The sequence below is a fragment of the Apus apus genome, chromosome 3 (genome assembly GCF_020740795.1).
Source record: "Apus apus isolate bApuApu2 chromosome 3, bApuApu2.pri.cur, whole genome shotgun sequence".
NCBI classification, from domain to species: domain Eukaryota; kingdom Metazoa; phylum Chordata; class Aves; order Apodiformes; family Apodidae; genus Apus; species Apus apus.
The window spans coordinates 29,198,420-29,217,148 of NC_067284.1; the positions used below are offsets into that span (position 1 = coordinate 29,198,420).

The 18,729-nt window shown below is 36.9% G+C and overlaps 1 protein-coding gene across 11 annotated transcripts in view; it reads right to left on the reverse strand.

Moving 5' to 3' along the window:
• The window catches only part of MYT1L (myelin transcription factor 1 like), a 221,895-nt gene that overhangs the window by 69,929 nt on the left and 133,237 nt on the right, over positions 1 to 18,729 (reverse strand). For 2 of the 11 annotated variants that reach the window (XM_051614624.1, XM_051614623.1), the window contains exons 6-9: positions 9,956 to 10,927; positions 5,194 to 5,328; positions 2,600 to 2,690; positions 228 to 335 (exon numbers count right to left, since the gene is read on the reverse strand). In XM_051614624.1, the coding sequence (XP_051470584.1) occupies positions 228 to 335; positions 2,600 to 2,690; positions 5,194 to 5,328; positions 9,956 to 10,927 (1,306 nt within the window). Of the gene's footprint in view, positions 1 to 227; positions 336 to 2,599; positions 2,691 to 5,193; positions 5,329 to 9,949; positions 10,928 to 18,729 lie in introns of all 11 variants that reach the window. The other 9 variants (XM_051614622.1, XM_051614621.1, XM_051614631.1 and 6 more) reach the window with 8 other exon arrangements.

Here is an 18,729-nt window from a genome sequence, read left to right on the forward strand (position 1 = left end):
GAGCTTTTCAGCTTTACATGTATTTGCCAAAATAATTATCAACCCTCCCCCATGTAAATTGAGTGGGAAATAGACACTGTGAGAATTGGATCCAGAAGCCCTAATTCTAGCCCTTCTTTAAAGGAGATATTTATGTATATACCAAGTATAAAAATATAAATTCTCAGATTTAAGTGAATGTGTGATGAATTCTGCATAATAATAAGTATTATAGTGATTTCTAATACCTTAAAACCCGATCTGATGCCTGGTTTGATTTTGACACATCACAGTTCTGATGCTTCTCTTGAGCTTTAGCCAGTTTCTCTGCTGCAGCAATAGGACATCCAGAGAGGCTGCAATTACAGAAAGGAAATTTAATTGTCTTGTCCTGTGTAGTTTCACATTATAGCACTGATCCAATTACTCCTTCTCCTCCTTAGCCAGCATCAGGAAGAATCTGAAGGAAAAGAGTTTCCAAAAGCTTTCTGGTCATATGTATTTCTTCTAGAATAGACTTCCTTTCTTCTGCTTTCAAAGTTGCATGGTAGATCTTATACCTGCTCTTCTCTGACTGTACATGGGTAGATTATTTATGGTTGTCAGTCAGTAAACATGCCATTAAGAAAGGAGAATATAAACTAGAATCTACTGTGCAGCTCTGATAGCAGACTTTTGACCTTTATGCATCTACAAATGTTGCCAATGAAATGGCTCTTGAAGATGATTAAATAACACCACCATGTAGGCCAAATCTTGCACTCCTTCACACCTCATTCAGTTCCATTACTCAATTTTTTTTTTTTGCAAGGCATAATAAAGAGTGCAAAATTTGGCCTTGGGTCTCTGTATCTCAACTATCTTACACTTAGCATTTGTTCATGAATTTCAGCCACTAAAGCATGTTTTCTAATAGTAGATAATGTCATATGAAAAGAACTTCTGCATTTGAATTCAAAGTCAATTAAATTTGCAAATGCTGATTATCGAAGTGACAATAATATGCCTGATTCTTCTGGAAAAGATTTAGAAGAGGGAAAAATAAATACATTGGTGCCAGCAGATGGTGCTCTTAGTGAAGCTGTAGAAACCTGTGACCTGACAATGGAGGGGGTCCTTTCCTTGTCATAGTCTATTGCGTGCTTATGTGACCGCAGCTCTCTGTTCTCCGCAGGAAAAGAAATTAAAAAGAAAGGCAAATCAGTGAATTCCCAGATGTTCTCTTCTCTACAGGAAATAAGGTGGGGGGAAAAAAAAAATAATAAAAAAAAAAATTGAAGCAGAGCAAAATGCCCCAAAAGCTGCAGAAAGGTTAGCACAGACTGCAGACTGCTCCCCCCAGCCCTCCCTTGCTGCCTTAGTTTTGCAGAGGGGTGATGGGGCTCGGTGCAGGTTTGGAGTCATGCCAGAGGGCAGCTGTGCTCCACTGACATGCTCTTCTTTAGACACCTCAAATATTCTAGTAGATACTCAACCAGGAGTGAATGCTGCTTCAAGTCGCAGCAATTCCCATAAAGCCCTCTCAGAGGTTTTTGCTGCACCTACTGGCAGCATCACTACAGAGAAGAAAGGGGTATCAGAGCTTATTGCAGATGGGTGGGCAACCAGAAGAGTCTTTTTGGAGACATACAGTTAATATGAGGGGCTCTAGTAACCTAGAGCTCAATAAGACTGAAATTCTAGTACCTTTCTAGTCCCTTAAGCCTTCATGCTACGATTAGCAGCGAAAAAGGAGTTTGGTAATAGGAACGTTGCATAGTTCCTTTTACCCTCGTTTCCTGGATTTTTTAAAATTGCAAAGAAATGAGCATGATCTTGCATTTCTGTGGAAAAATTATGAGTTGTACTAAAATTGCAGTAACATTTTGATAATTTTGTTACTCGTTTGACAGGATTTAATAGGCAATGGTATCCCCTCAATAGGAATCCATTATTAATCTTAGGAAACTAGAGAAAAATAGCTTTTTTCCTTGATCTTTCGTTTGGCTAGAATATTTGTATCCAACTTTTCTGGCTTCTCATTTTAAAATTTAATCTGACATTTCCATAATGTTTCTTAAACAGGCAAAATTTTCATTCCGCTTTAGCTGAATAAGGATTTTGGGGTCAAGACTACGGTCAGCAGGAAAGCTAATTCTTATAATGTCTGAGTACTTAAAATGCCGTTTTCGATGTTTTAAAAAAATAATTTTTAGGAGCAAAGTGGACTTTTCATACACTATAGAATAATCCCTGAAGACAGTAAAGTGTGGGAACAGTGTGGGAACAAGAACACTGCCCTAGTCCCGCTGATGTTGGCAGACTCTTCCTTCTTCCTGAGATATATCCGTAAGAATGTTTAGTACCACTGCTTTTCAGTTAAAATTGAAAAAAAAAGGAAAAAAACAAAAGCACCCAAAAAGCTAAAGGAAACAAATGCACACTCGTTCTCCTCAGAAAATATATGAATAAATATTACTCTTTAAAATGGATAAAGCACATGAAGCACCATCTGTCAATCTTAAGAGCAAAACAGTGACACACACACTCACACCCCCCTCCCCACCAGTGGACTGCTAGAAGGGCTGCAGTTTGGAGGCACTGTTCCCTCTAGATTGGTGTCCAGCGACGGCATCCTTACCTTCGGTGGGAATTCCTGTTGCTATTTACGTGGCCCCGGCCTGTGCAGCCTGGTGTAGGACACTTAAGAACATTTTCATGCATGGCAAGAACTTGACAAGGAGAGTAAGAGAAAACAGCAGAGTATGAAAACAAGAAAAAAAAAAAATCAAATCCCAGTATATTTGAAACCATTTTAAAACAAAGCAGGATTCATTAACAACCAGCATTCGTCAAAATACACGTGACACAAATAGCTAATAAAGCTTGATGAGGGAAGTAAGTATTGTGACCTATGCTCATTAACACAGGGCAACAGGAAAGTTATGAAGGTTACAGAACCTACAAACAAACACATCCCTGGTGCAACAGAGAAGCAGAAGACTTCCAACATCTTCTTTGTACAAAAACACGGAGCAAAGATCAGCTCAACAGTAAAGTGTGAGCTAGCAACAGTCCAATACAAAATTATGGACTAGAAAAATTGTTCCAGAAAGTGTATGCATTCATAATGCATAGCTTTATACAGACAGTATCAAACTCAAGAGCTGAAAATCTGCTCTCAAGTTATACTGGTAGAATGCTGCATTATTTGAAACACACCTCAGTACAACCCTAAATGGAATTTAACCCTAACTGTAAGATGGCCCAATTGAGCTAGGGGCCAGTTCTGCCCACTTCCACATAGATATGTCATTCATATCTATACAACAAGCAGAAATGGTTCTTTAATTTTTACTTGTATTCTCTACAGATGTGAAAAATGCAGAATTTTTACTAAAGACTAAAAACAAGCAATTGAAAAACTGAGGGATGGGGGGGGGGGAAAGAAAACTAATAAAAAAGAAATAAGTGGTACAAGCTTAAGCAAGAAGACTAATTTACATCTGCATCCATTGCAAGCTGGATAGAAAACTTACTCCCAAGACTGCTTAGAGCAGTACCCCTCCAAATCATAAAACTCATGCTATGAAGTGCCCAATTATGAAGAACTTTTTGGCAACACTGAAGAGTTTTGTATGATACGAGACAGCTGAATCCATGTCTCAGAGCTGGATGGCAGTCCACCACTCTAAGGGAAAAGATCATCCAGCCCTTGCAAAATTCAGGTTTTCTCATACAAGAACTAGCCTGGAAGCCTGTATTTAGTTCTCACTCAAAAAAAAAAAAATTATAAAATCAGTGAATTCCTTGACTGAGTTAAGAAATCAATAAAAGCTGTTCAGAGACTTGAGAATTTAGCCACGTATACTGATTAACAGATAACCATCATCATCACTCCATCATCAGTGCACTGAAATGTGTATAGATGCAAAAGCTTTACTCTGAAATTCCTAGTATTCAAAGCTGTTCTTGAAACATGCTTCACAAAGCCAACATCACAGGAAGAAAATAAAAAGATGAGCTCACCTTTTTCATTTTAGTAGGTACAAGAGCATGCAAACAGTTTAAAGCTATATTCTTCTTTGATTTACAAAGTGTTCTATAAAGCCTTTTATTTACCATTTGTAGAAAGGAGAACTTTGAGCGACTGAATAAATATTTCTGTTTCAGAAAATTACAGGGTCTTGCAAAGCAGAGAAATTACTCTTATTTCTTCTACTGTACTCAGAGATCAACCAAGTTACCACAAAGCTTCCTAAAGCACTTCCTCACTTCTTTAGTTCTGGAAGAAGCCATTCTGACACTAGTGGGGATACTTTTTATGTCTGCCATTCTTGGTGTGCTGAGTTACTTCTGGTTTTATATCCTTCAGAACCTACTTTCCTTTAGCCCTGACTGTCTTTATAGTATTTTCCTTAGGCTGTTGTATATCTGTCGAGCTTAGGTCTATAAGTGTTGATGGACATAGGGGATTCTAGGTGTGCAGGTTTCAATGGAAAATTCCACTTGAAAATCGGTGTGAGAGAGAACTGGTACTTAGTTAGATGTTTGCCTGGTGTAAATAAGTATAAAGCATTTAACTTCAACAGAGCTACACTGATTCCAGCAGCCAAGGAGGTGACTTCCAGAAACAGGGCCCTCTGTCTTTGGGTGGATATCCATGAGCTTATATGGGTGAACATCCTTTGCAAAGAATCTGCTGACATGGACGGAAATTCCACCCATGTAACTGACAGGGGAGTATTACTAAAAATCCTGAATTGTATAACTAAATAAACAGCCAAATTGTTTTTTTTTTTAATAATGTAAGTTGAATATAAACTATATTTAAGACACAGCAACGACAAAGGAAAGGGGTTGCAAGTTTTTCAAGTAGAATTATTCCTGTATAGGACAACAGGGACAGTTGATGTGACAACAGCACGCAGAAGTAAAAGCAGTGCACATCTTCTGAGAACCTTTTTCTCTGTTGACTGAATACATGTATTTAAAAATAACTTAGCATTCTTAAAATCAAAGAATACAGCTTTAAAAGTTGTTCTTTCAGTGAAAAAGTTAGTAGAGAATGGAAATGATGGAATAAAGGAAAAAGTATAACACAGAACAATTGACTAAGTTGAGACAAACCATACTGAAAAATTAAATTATTTTTTTAAATAAAAGATTTAAAAAGCATGCTAGAAAAATCTTTGTAGTTTTATCCCCGGTTTCCATGAAACAATGTGAACTTACTTTCTGGAGGGACCCTATCTTTGTGTGGGCATCCTGACAAACTGCGGTGATGGGGGTAAAGCCCCGTTACATGGCCAGTTCCATCACACCCAGGGGTAGGACATTTGCTCTCTTTCTTTTCTGTTCTTGAGGGATCTATAATTTACAACAAATGTGTCAAGTGAATCATGCTTTTCACATTTCTGTAAGAAGGTTAATTTAATAATGTCATTTACTCTTTGGTAAATGCTCTTATGAAAAGTAGAAGAAAAAAAACAAACCAAACAAGAAACAACCCTTCTCCTTCTTAACACAGTTCTGACACTTGTATCCCATTATCTTCTTTTCAAACTGGAGGCTCCTATGATCGCAACAATATCCATTCACAGTGACTGGAAAGTGACCTTTTTATAGCAAAGCCATAACACTGTCAATCAATGTTCTGTTGGCAAGCATGAGCTCAAGGGTGTAAGATCATTTGGAAACTGTTTCGTTGGAGTCTCCCTTCTTTACATTCTTATTTGCCTGATGTACTAAGGTCTGCAAATGTACTGCCATAGAAGTTCAGTGTCTTGAGAGTAGCAAATCCAGCTCTTTCGCATAATGATTCAATGAATCAGCACAAATAAACCCCTTTTCCAAGGATTACTGAGGAGATGAGACTTGTTTTCTTTAAATTCTTTATGAAGAAATTATGGAATTATTTCTTTGTCTGGAATAAATTACGGATGGGGTAAACTCTGTAATCAGAATTACTGAAAGTATTGCTTGCAGTGTAAATATGGGCCATTACAAACATGCATATGTAATGCTTGAATATTTATATGCTTAAAAGGTTAATGGTCTTTTAGAATCTTGTTGGATCTTCTGTCTGCAAATCAATGAAAAGTCTAAATAGACATTTTTTTCAACAAAATAATATTTTCTGCCAATAATGGAGTGGAACTGCTGGTGAGATTAATCCTGAACTAGAACCTTCTCATACTTTGTCAGCTTGTTTCCTTTAACAGAACATACGTAAAATAAGATCCCTACTCTTCCAGCCCAGCGCATTATACAAATTGTAACTTATAATCTTAAACACAGTTTCCAGATTTTGGAGACTATCTGATTTTCACATTAGTATTAAAGAAATAAAATTCAGGACACTTCAACTGCTGCCATTTTGGCTCAAGGTGAACCAACATCCCCCTTCCATTTTTTTAGTCCATCCTCCTTTCAACATCCAATCTGAGCTATACTCATTGAAGTATTTTCAGCTGCTCTTGTCATTACTCTGCTTCAGTATTTATGCTTTTGTCTCTGGAAAATTAGATTTTGCTGCTTGTTCTCCATTAAGTCTTTCTTTACATTAAATTTTATCCCAGATTCAACAAATGCAACCCTCAGTACAATCAGTGGAAAATTCAGCACTTGCAGAACTTCATATACAACCCATGTTTTTCAGCATCAATCAATGCAATCCAGAGTTCACATTCAGTTGTGGACTTATTTTTCCTTGATTTCACTCTAGTAGCTTATTTATATATATATATTTTTTTTTATTATGTTTTTTTTTTAATATATATATACACACACATATACACACACACTTTTACATTCCAAGTTCTTCCAAAACACCTTCATTTTAGAGAAACTCTTTAGCTCATTGTAATGACCCTCCAGGTTTGAAATCCATTCTTAAATTTTAATATGCTATTTAAACCTTGTATTTTGCAAATGGAATCCCGAATTTTGAAAGTTCTATTTTATTTAACCTGCATGTTGACTCTAGACCATGGTTCTTTGCTTCATGCTCTTTAATGATAAATACACACACAAATCTATCTACAAAGTGCTATACAGTTATCACAACACTCCTGGAAATACCGGAATCTTATATGTCAGGAAATTCAAACAAAGAGATCAAGAAGTTAAACCCAAGGCCACAGAAGGAGCAAATATCAGAGGAAGGATTTGAATTCCTGCCAGATAGGCCTGTGCTGAGACCACTAGAACAGGAAGCCCACAACTGCATACATACACAATTCTAAGCGACTCTTTATGTCAAGTACTTTAAGATGTGTAAAAGTATTAGATAAGTGAATAAGTAATGTAAATGAAATATAAATAATGTAAATATAACAATATCCAAGGACTGCAAAAAAATGTAGATGATTAATAGACCATAATGGCTTTTTAGAGACTTTAAACTAGAGGAATTTTAGCTAATCCACATTGTCAGAACTCCACCAAAGTCAATGAAGGTATTCTAATTTAGAGCAGCTGAGGATCCGGACACTCACATCCTACAGTGTCAAGGAAATCCTCCTCTGTATTCAAGTCTATGCTATAAAGTTATAGCATGTATCAGATCCTTAAGAGCCCTTATGGTCTCATGAGTCAGAAAAGATGCTGTATACTATTCTTAATTATTTCAAAACTTGTATTAAATCGTACTTGCACAATTTCCCATTGCTTTTAATGGAAGACATTTGACTAAACTTTCCACAACTTCATACAAAACACCAAATACTCTTTTGTAAATCCTTGTCTGGTAATTGGGAGAAATATTGCATAGTTTTATTTAATTCTGTAACCTTTCTTCACTCGTTGCCACAATGGGAGTATTGCCTGAGTGAAGGTTGTCAGAGGACTCAAAAGGTTTTAAAGTTCATACATTTTAGAAGCAAGCCTATTTAGAAGGCTTTAAATGGCAGGGAAAATTGTTAGTGGTCCCTTGACAGTTGTTTCAGTAATCTCTGAAAGCAGAATTCATGAAGCCAGGAGGTAGTTCTCAGTACAAACTTGTGTATCTAAAAAAGTTCCACTTAACCATATCATACATCTCTGTGGTTATCTCTTCCAGGAATATTTGGAAGATAGTATGTGAGTTCAGAACATACCATATAAGCAACTGTCTTTTTGAAGCGTCCTCTCTCAACAACTACTATAATATCTCCTCTGTTTTTTAAAAGAAAGGAGTATTTTTTTTCCTTTCTGCCTTTATTAAAAAAGCATAAAAGGATCAATTCCACAAACTTTCTTGATTGAAATTACCACAATACTTAGTTCCTGGCTGGGGTTTGGACCTATTATTAACTCAGCCCGTATCTCCCAAGAGACAGGATGGTTCAATGAAGCTCTAGAATTTACTACAACAGGAAGTCTGAACTTTTGTTAGCATCCAAAATTACGTAGTCTTTTTGGAGACAGTAGATCTATATGCATAAATGCCTTCCCCAACATACATAGACTGGAAAGGCTGGACAACACCAGAGTTAAAAAGCTCTTAAAAAATAATATTGGTTTGCCATGTTTTCTGTGGTTTTATTAAAGACATATTAAAAGGGAAATCTACCTACAATAGGTCATATGCAAAAAAACATTTAGCACAACACCCACATGGCTATGCAGTAATACACTAAGTATAGTTGTCTTCCCCAAATACCCAAAGTTACTACAGCACTCACTGGACCACAGATCTGTGTTTAAAACAAACAAAATGTAACTAAAATACATTGCCAAAGACTGTTTGAGAACAGCAATTTCCATGCTTTTCTAAAAGATTGGTCATTATATTTCTTGAAGTCTTTCAAGAAAAGATCAAAACCTTTCTTGGACCAAGATGTGGTCTGCCTACCTGACTGTCACAGACAGATCTTAGGGTATTACTCTTTCAAAACAGGGATTTATAAAAAGGACAAAATGCCCACCATCTTAGTTGTAGAAAGAAAACCAGGCATTTTTATAACAAATATAAGATGAACCCAGTCCCTACTTAGCATCTCCCAAAAAATATCATTTCCTCAACTTCCACTAAAGTCAATGGGAATCAGGGGTGTTCAATTAATCTCAGGAGGTATTGAACACTTTATACAACATGGCCCTATGTGTATAGATGTAGACACATTGAAGAGGGGTGTGGTAATATACAGACCATCACCATGATAATCCCGTAAATTAAAAAGCATTCTAAAGGTAACCTTTAGTCTGTTGTTTTTTTTTCTTTTTCTTTTTTTTTTTCTTTTTTTCTTTTGTATTGAATTATGGTCAAGGCAGCACCTTAACTGTTTCCACAATGGAATGAAACTAGTGAAGTGGAATGCACATAAGAAAGAAATTGCTATTGATCTCAGCCCAGGCCACACCATGCCTTGCATAGCAAATGGTTTCCATTACCTTACTATCTTAAGATAATTAATGTGCAGTCACTGCCCCTATCTCATGTTATCGGTCATTCTGATACTGTTCAATTTCTATCAGGCAATTCTACATTTTAGATGGGAGAGGCTTCATCAATAACTGTCATTTGATGATAATTTTATAAATCACAATGCCACCTACCCAATCCAATCTCTAAAATATGCACTTCATAGCTGATTGACTATCTGCTACATAAAACCCCACTCTCCAATATAGTTTGCAACATAATGATCTTCATTGTTTTTTATTTATTGCTATGAAATATATTCAAAACTTGAGAAAAATCTTTGCCTCTTTCAACATGATCTCTTATTTGTTTTGTTTCCCTGAAAAGTTGTGTTTGTTTTGTTTTTTTTTTAATTTAGCCAAATGATATGCATTGAAATACTGTACATGTTTCTAACAATGCAGAATGAATTATTTCATTTTATAATTGCAGCATGATGCTATTTTACAATCATGCCATACTTCTACAATTTAAATAAAATTCCCATTTGTGGAATTAATAACTTAATTTCAGAAATCTACGCAAAACGTAACACGTTAGCTCACACTTTCTCATGACATAACATACAGTATATAGAAATATTACCTTTACCATAATATGGCTTTTTGACATGGCCGTCACTGGGTTTAGGCTTCCTGTCATCTCCAGAAAGGTGTCTTGGAGACTGTTCCTCAAATGATCTCATATTATCCCTCCTTCCAGCTTCCACTGCCATTTTTTCTCTCATGGCTTTTGCTCTCTCAGTTTCCAAAGCAATTGCTTTCTCAAGCAAGGATAAGTTACCTTTTGTCATGTCAAACACTTCTTCAGACCTATCTGAAGTAATAGAGGTGGTATCATCGTCTCTTTCATGACAACCATCCTCCTTTGCACAGCTAGAAAAAGTCCTAGATCTGGGGCTCAACTGTTCTTCAAGCCTCATTAGGTTCATCATATCAGAGTAATTCCGGTCTGTTGTTCTTCCTTGGAAGTCATCTTCTTGCCTGACATGTTGACGAGTGTTCATGTTTTGTTGTTGGTTTCTTTCCTGGGGGTTTGTCTCACTGAGTTTCCTAGCCAGATCAAAACACTGGTTCCTTAAGCACTCCAAACTGCTGAGACATACCTCTTCATCACTCTCCTCCACCATTTTTTCCGTAAGTCCATTGTTCACAGGCTTCCCTAGCATTACAAAGTTCATATTCCTATTATCTTGCTGTGAAGTATTGTCTGCATAATTTCTCTCATTAATGTTTTCTGAAAGCACTACACCATGTCCTTGTGCTAATAATTTAAGGGAGTCCACTGTTTCCCTAACAACATCACTGTCTAAGTCTAAACTCAGCTCACTTTTCCGACCAATATTTTCATTTTTGTCACTATCATCTTCCAGACTATTAGATGTATTGCTGTTCATTTCCGATTCTGTCCTGGCTCTGTATGCTGCATCCTCTGCAATTTTGCCAAGATTTAACAATGACTTGGCCACCAGTTCATCGTAATTATCATACTCATCATTATTGTTATCGTCTTTTTCTGTGTCTTGCATTATTCGAGTATTGTGACAATTCATTTGATGGTCTTCTGCATAAAAAACAGAAACAAAGAAAGAAACAAAGAAAGAAAGAAAAAGGAAAAGAAAAGAAAAAAGTGGCTACAATTGGAACTGTTGTTGCAATCGTATGGACAGAAAACAAACTGCATGTCAAATATTGTTAATCATACAGCAATTCTATAACACTAAGGCCCATGTGAAGTGACTTTCTCTGTGGTCCGTAAGGATATTTTCATTTGCTATTCACATGAATTTATTTCACAGAACTGGTAAGAAAAAGGCAAACAAAATGCTAATTACTACTACTGCTAAATATTATGGCATAAATACTAATGCAACTCTTTTCACTTCTATATTTACAGTTTCATGGGTCTTATTACAATCATATTAGAAATATGACATAATTGCCAAGGTTTCCAATTTTTCTCACTCCCATATTTCCTGTAAATATGGTAAACAGCAAAGGAGTGAGTACTACCTGATTTATTCTGTTATTGACAAATGGCATTCACCAAAAGAGAAAGAATATACGCCAAGCAGGATATTGTGACTTTTTAAACACCACACACACCATTAACACTAAATAGCCAGTAACTATACATTAAGATTAAAACAGCATTTTACTTAGTGGATCCATCAGTAGAACTCAAAATCTCTCAGTTTACCTATGCAAACTGTGGAGAAGTAAGAATTTTTAGAGCTGTCATGTGAAAGGAAGATAGAAGCAATCATATGCACAATATAATTGTAAGTAAATAAACTAGCCCAAATTGTATGATCATACATGTATGACAGGGTTGTTATCTACTGTCCTGTGTATTGTAACATGATGGTGCAGAGTTACGACATCTTAGGTAGCTTTGTTTTAGTAACTGTTGAATAGAGGGACAATGGAGTAAGATGGAGCCAAAGTGAGGCCCTGAGGGTGTGATTCATCTCACCTAACTTTAGACATAAGCAAGGCAGGCATCTATACCCAAGGAAGCTATTCAGTGTTCCCATCCTTAGTAAGAGAAGCAGACACTTACATGATGCAGTCCACCTGACCTGGTTAAGATCTCTTCTTGAAGATAAAATTATTAACAACTAGAAGTGCCTGTTTCTCTTCATCAACAACAAAGGGACTCAGAGTAGATGCCTCCCTTAAAGATATCCATTTGGTCAGATGAATACCATCCAGAGAGCATTTTCTGATATCTCATCTTTACTCAGAAGTTACATTATTGTTAGACTCATTCTTAAAACAGATGGACACTCATCATTATTCACAAATGAAAATCTCATATTTTGATAATCGACTACTCAAGCAGTACTTAAATGTTTTGCATCATAACTGGAAAAGAAAGTTCCTAAATCTGTCATTACACTGACATGCTAGGCCACTTTTTCAGCTGGTGCAAATGGAAAGAAACAAGTAGAGCTAGGACAATTAACACCTGCTCAAGAGCTAGTCCATCAACTTCTGAGACGTTCTTTTCAGGTCAGATGTATTTTCAACACTGGTACACCTAAATATGTAGAATTTTCTAAAGTGTGACGTTTAAGTTTTGGTTTAAACAAACCAAAATGTGAAATTTCAGGTAGTAGGTGGCAGTTTATCAAAAATTCTTTCCTATCATCAAAATGTTAGTGGACAAGCCACCTACTACCTGAAATTTCAAATCAGAGTTTTAAATACAAAGCTCAACAGCACAAAAATTAATATTTCAGCCACAAGATAGTATTCCTTCCACACAGTGGTTAGGGATCCTGGGATGATAGTAGGCTGTAGTTAAGCAGCAGAACTGCTAGATGACTATGCTACATCTAGGGGAAAAAAAAAGCTTCAGTGGTAAAATACTATATAATACATATTATCTACTTTAATACAATGGGAAGATAATTAATAGGGAAGGATGAATAGCATTTTTTTCATTACAAGATATTCTTAAGTCAATAGTGGGTTACCTATTTATCATAAAAGGTGGCTTTATTTTAGTTGTTGTTGTTTTCAAGATAATAATAATTCATTTTTATGTTTCACCCCTTCAAAAATCAAGTATATCAAAGTATCAAATTTTCAGTGTAAAAGTAAGGAACGCCACTTACATTTCCTATTTGAAAAACTTCCATCTTGAATGACTGCATAGAAGTAGGCAGTTAAGGACTATTGGATAATTAGTTTGTCCTATTTGAAAAGCAAATGTTTTAATACACTGATAATAATTTTCTAAACTGAAATGTACACACAAATCCCATATTAATTTAAATATTAAGGATAAAACCCAATGCCAAGAAGACTGTTCAGTAGAAACTGTTGCTTTCATGGGGTGCTTCTTTTAACTACATCTGATAGGCAGTCAGATGTAGCAGAAGGAACATCAAAGTCATTAAAGAAGCAGTGAGCTATAGCTCCAAAATTGCCAGTGCCTTCAAGTTTAGGATGAGATATCGACAAACACTGGTGAAATCGGTTCAAATCCAGATCCAACAAAATATTGAAATGAAGAATAGGAAAAAACATATTTTCTCAAGCCATCTAGAGAACTCTTTAGGTATGCAGTGACTATTCTAGGCCAACTTCTGAAGTGTGAAAAGTTTCAGGCTTTGCTTTTTAAAAAAGGGGGTTTGTGTTTGCTTTTACTTTAACGAGATCATCACCAATGGGAGGAATATGTTATATTTTGCCTCCACAACAGTGAAAAGTCAAAATATTAATCACGTACTGTATGAGAGAAGACAAGTACATTCCTTTTGAGTAGGTGAAGCTGGGTGAAAGCTGTAACTATAAAATTTTTATTCTGTTTGTTTGCTTATATCCTTTTCAGTTGTCCTGCCCGTTCAGTCCTAAAAAGAAGAAAAAAAAAAAAGGTGGTGGAGGAGAAGTAAGTGTAAAGCATGAATCCCAGATAAGAGAGGCAGGAAAACAAAATATTTTAATCAAGTTTTACTCCTCCTCTTTTATTTTTTGGCCTTTTCTTCAGTGTTCTTTTTTAACAACTAGTTTGCTCATGTTTTTATCTCCGTGCAGCAACTAATTTTAATGAAAAGGATATTTATGTATACTATGTCACCTCCTCAATGACAATCTGTTGGATGCTAAGCTTGCTCTAGTGAAACCTGTGTCACTTGCTTATTTTACTGAAAATTTAAGTACTGAATTAATTTGTGTACCAATTAAGGGTCTTCTGGAAAGTATGTTAGCCTAGCAGCTCTATGTGGACCTATGTGCCTTTTCTTTGATTCAGCTCCATAAAATCTAACCTTGCTTTCATTTCACATTTCTACACTTCTTAAGATTTAACCTTTAACCTGGTAACTACCTGTACACTGTGCTGTTTAATGGCTATTTGCTAAATGACTGCACAGCATATCATACTAAAACACCTATTCTACCCCTTACGTACATTTTTAAACTACTGACCCAAATTGTCGGGTTTTTATTTGGCGAAGAGGCTGAGTTTGTCTCATAAAGAAAAAAGTTAAGCAGGCAAAATTATCATATATCCTGCTTTTCTGTTAGCTTTAGGATTGCACGGACAAGGAATATGAAACACAGTTTTAAAAGAACGTCAGATTATTTTAGGCCTCATCCGCACAACATTATGAACATTTACCCATTTTTGATTGCCAAATTTGTTCTTTTTAACTCCCAGCCGATATAACAAATGACAGGTGGGAAGTTACAGTGAATAGTATGTGGAATAGTTATAAAGAGCTGGAAGCCTTTTGTTGTCTCAACAGAAGTGCACTCTTGTATCGCACTAAAAAAAAAAAAAAAAAAAAAAAGTGAATAATTTGATGTATTTTTGCACCTTTCATCCAAGGATCTCAAAGCACTTTACAAACATTATTTTTAAAAGCCTCACAACACCCCTGTGAGGTAGGTATTTTAACACCATTTTACAGATGGGACATTGAGATACACAGAAGTTGAGTGACTCTTTCCATGTCATATCAGGAGTCACTGGAGAGTAAGGACTACAGCCTCTCCATCCTTGATTGTTTCCTCCCTTTGTTCCTACCACATCCATACGTAAACAATTTTTTTCGCAGAAGAAATGGCTTGCTGCTTTTAGTGTAGGGAGTCATGCAAAACAGCACCTTCTTTTCAAAAAGGAAAATATATAGCATTTAGTTTGAGAGATTCTGCAGAGAGAGGCAATGATACTTCAGTAACAGCACCTACATTCTGACCAAAGGACCATGACTTCAGAAACAAGACTTTCCAAATCTATGGTCTGTGTATCGAATTACTCATTTTCGCCCAAGCATGGGAGAACATGATGGCTAACAAGCTGAATCTATATGTGGTCATACAAGCTTACTGCCCAGATGGATGGCTTTATTATCCAGGCAGCATTGCCTGTTTTAAAACACTGTACTGCTCTTGCTACAGTCACTTTTCAGTTCCTAAGTGTGCAGCATATGATACTACTGGGCACCATTTTTCTCCCTCTAAACTGTAAAGTTAGGTGCATGTGTCTCCAGATTACAATCTCTGGCCTATGAGAAATATTTAGGAAGACAATGTTGGTACAAATGAATCCCAAATCTTAGAAAGTTACAGCATCATATGGGACAGTTTGTACATCGCCTTCTCCTCTGGGAAAAATCTTACGAGTAAGAAAACTGAAGACATGGCAAACTTAGTGAGTTCTCAACAACTTCGCTTCAAAATGAAGAAAGAGAGCACACGTGTAACTCTCTGAGGGCCTATGCAAGGTCTCTAATACAAGTCTGCACACTCCTACTGACATGGGATTTGGATCAGGGCACAAGACTTTGAGTACATGTATTTCAGGCATTCACTGAACAGTAAAGCTGACCATGTGCAATTCTGTCTTCATCTCTGCAAATGTTCCTGAAGTTCTTCTACACTGTAAGTACTTTAGATAAAGACCCAAACAGTTTATTTTTACAGTAGCTGATTCCTTTATGGACTGAATATTACCTAATAAAGGTCAAAAGAAAAATATAATTGTTCACTTATTTACTTGATGCATTTTAATTATTCCATTATAGCTAATTTATTTTTTTTTCACTTCTCCCCCTCAGCCTGCTACATCTACATATAACAGTTATAATACTGGGATTTGCTGGTTAGATTATCCTACAATAATTGTACTATCCAACTAGTAACCAAGGCACAAAGTAAAATAAGAGTAGAATTCATTAAGCACAGCAAGGAAGGTCTGAACTAAAGAACACAGCACATCACAGTAGGATTCAGTATTATAAAGTAGGAGCAAAGACCACAAAGCAAGGCCATGTAGACTTTCAAATATTGTACATAATCTGCTGGTTTACTATGTCTTTTATTTTATTTTTTTTTCTTCATGTAAATTTTGCTCTTTAAATTTTCTATGGATTCCACTTTTTATGTGGATTTGCTCATTAGAAAATTAAGTACTACTTTTTATTTTTTCCCCTCTAATGACCAAAAAAGATCCTCACAGATCTGAGTTTCTCTCCTGTTGCGCAGTGATTACCGACATGTAGAAACAGTCCTTGTTTTTCTCTTCTTTTTGCTATTAAAATACATTTTAAATAGAAACAACAAATAATAATAAATTATTTTTAAGAATTTTTAATTAATTAGCAGCATTTTTTTAAATTTAGCTTTCTGTACAAACCTGTTTATTCTCATCTAAATGCACAGGTCACTGTATATAACCATTGCTCGGAAATAATTTTTCTTTCCTTATGACCTGTTCTGTGACCTGTCATCATGCCTCTGACTACATCAGACTTGCATGAAGAACAACCTAATCTACAAATATTCACATAAAGTATTGTGTTATTTAGTTGCTCTTATTTGGGTTATTCCTATTACTTCATAGAATCAAGGAGGAATTTAGATAAAGACAGAGAGCATCAGATAATTCACAACAATGGTGATGCAATGTTTTAAAAAATGAGGTCATTCATTATTCATCCATGCTATGAGCTACCTGTATCAGTACAGGTCGGGAACATGATCTGAAGATCCTGTCAGATCCTGAAGATCTGACAGCTTTGCTGGCAAGACCATGACTGCAATAAATTTGCTTCCAATGACAAACTGCAACAGCTTAAAAATTGTCTAGGTTCTGACTCATGCTAATATGCTTTGTTTAAGATTTTGTCTTCTCACCACAAGGCACTGCTTGCCTTTCTTTGATCTTAGAGCATCCCACATGCCATCTTGTGTTGCACTGCTGCCATGGAATCATGGAGAAGCTGAGGCTGGAAGGGACCTCTTGAGGCCGTCTATTCCAACCCTTGCTCAAAAAGAAGGGACAGCATAAAGCAGATTCTTAGGGTCTTCTCCTGTCAGTCCAGTTTTTAATATCTTCCAGGAGAGATCACAGTATCTCTAGGAAATCTGTTCCAGTGATTGACCAACCTCATGGTGGAAAATTCCTTCCTTGTTTCTAAATGGAATTTCTTTTGTTACAACTTGTGTCTTTTGCTTCTTACTGCACACCTCCATCCACCCCACTTGTGACCGATGCCTCCACCCAGGCAGAGGTAGTGACGAAGGAGGTAGCTGCACAAACCACAGGCTGTGGGAAATGCTTACTCCTCTTCCATGGGGCAGGTGCTGGGGGCAATCCTGTATGTAAAAGGTGTGCATAGGTTGAGGACCTTTTGCAGCAGGTTGCTGAACTGCAGGAGATGGTAAGAAGGCTGAGGAACATTAAGGAGACAGAAAAGGAGATAGATAGATAGATAGATAGATAGATAGATAGATAGATAGATAGATAGATAGATAGATAGATAGATAGATAATTGACCCCAGACACATGCTGAGAGGCCAGACCCAGAGTCAAAAACTGCTGATATGAAAACTGTCCTATTAACAAAAACGGAAAGGAGGGAAATGAATGATATGTAAATTCATAAAGAGGAATGGAATACTGTAAAATCAAAAACCCAAAGGAAGAAGAGACTTCCCTCAAAACCTAAGGTGCACCTACAGAATCATTTCACAGTTCTACAGACTGAAGGGGAAAAACCATACAGGCAAGATAAGCTGCCAGAGCCGACCAAGGCAGCTCGCTCGGAGCATCGTGTAACAAGTGCTCAGAAGAAGCAGCGACAATAGTTGTGGGGGACTCCCTTCTCAGGGGCACTGAGGGACCCATTTGCAGACTGGACCCGCTTGCTAGAGAGGTCTGCAGCTTAACGGGTGCTCAAATCAAAGCCATAACAGAAAGATTACACAAACTTACACAGCCCACTATTATCCTCTCCTGCTGTTTCACATGGGCAGCAACAACACAGATAGGAGTAACCTGAAGACTATCAGGAAACACTATAGAGCACTGGGAGCAGCGGTGAAGGGCTCAGGAGCACAGGTAGTGTTGTCAGTCCTTCCAGTCAAAGGGAGAGAGCTGAAAAGGGCCAACCGAATTGCAAAAGTTAACAAATGGTTACAGGAGTGGTACCAGACTGAGGGCTTCAGTTACATAGACCACGGGACTCAATTTGAGAAACTTGGTCTCTTGGGGGTTAATGGGGTTCATTTGTCAGAGAAAGGGGAGAGAGTCTTTGGCCAGAGACTGGCCAATTATTTAGGAGGGCTTTAAACTAGTGATGCCAGGGGAGGGGAACCTCAACTCATCCCACACTCACTTTGGGGACAGAGCCAGTAACAGATGCCCTGGGCCTGCAGGAGGAGCATCTGACCTGCAAAACGTTATTTCTGCCAGCATGACTGCTTCAAAGGGGGCTCATCTTAAATGCTTCTATGTGAACGCACGGAGCATTAGAAATAAACAAGAGGAATTGCAGACGTGTGCATGCATGCAGGGCTGTGATGTTATCGGTATCACTGAGATATGGTGGGATGATTCCTACAACTGGA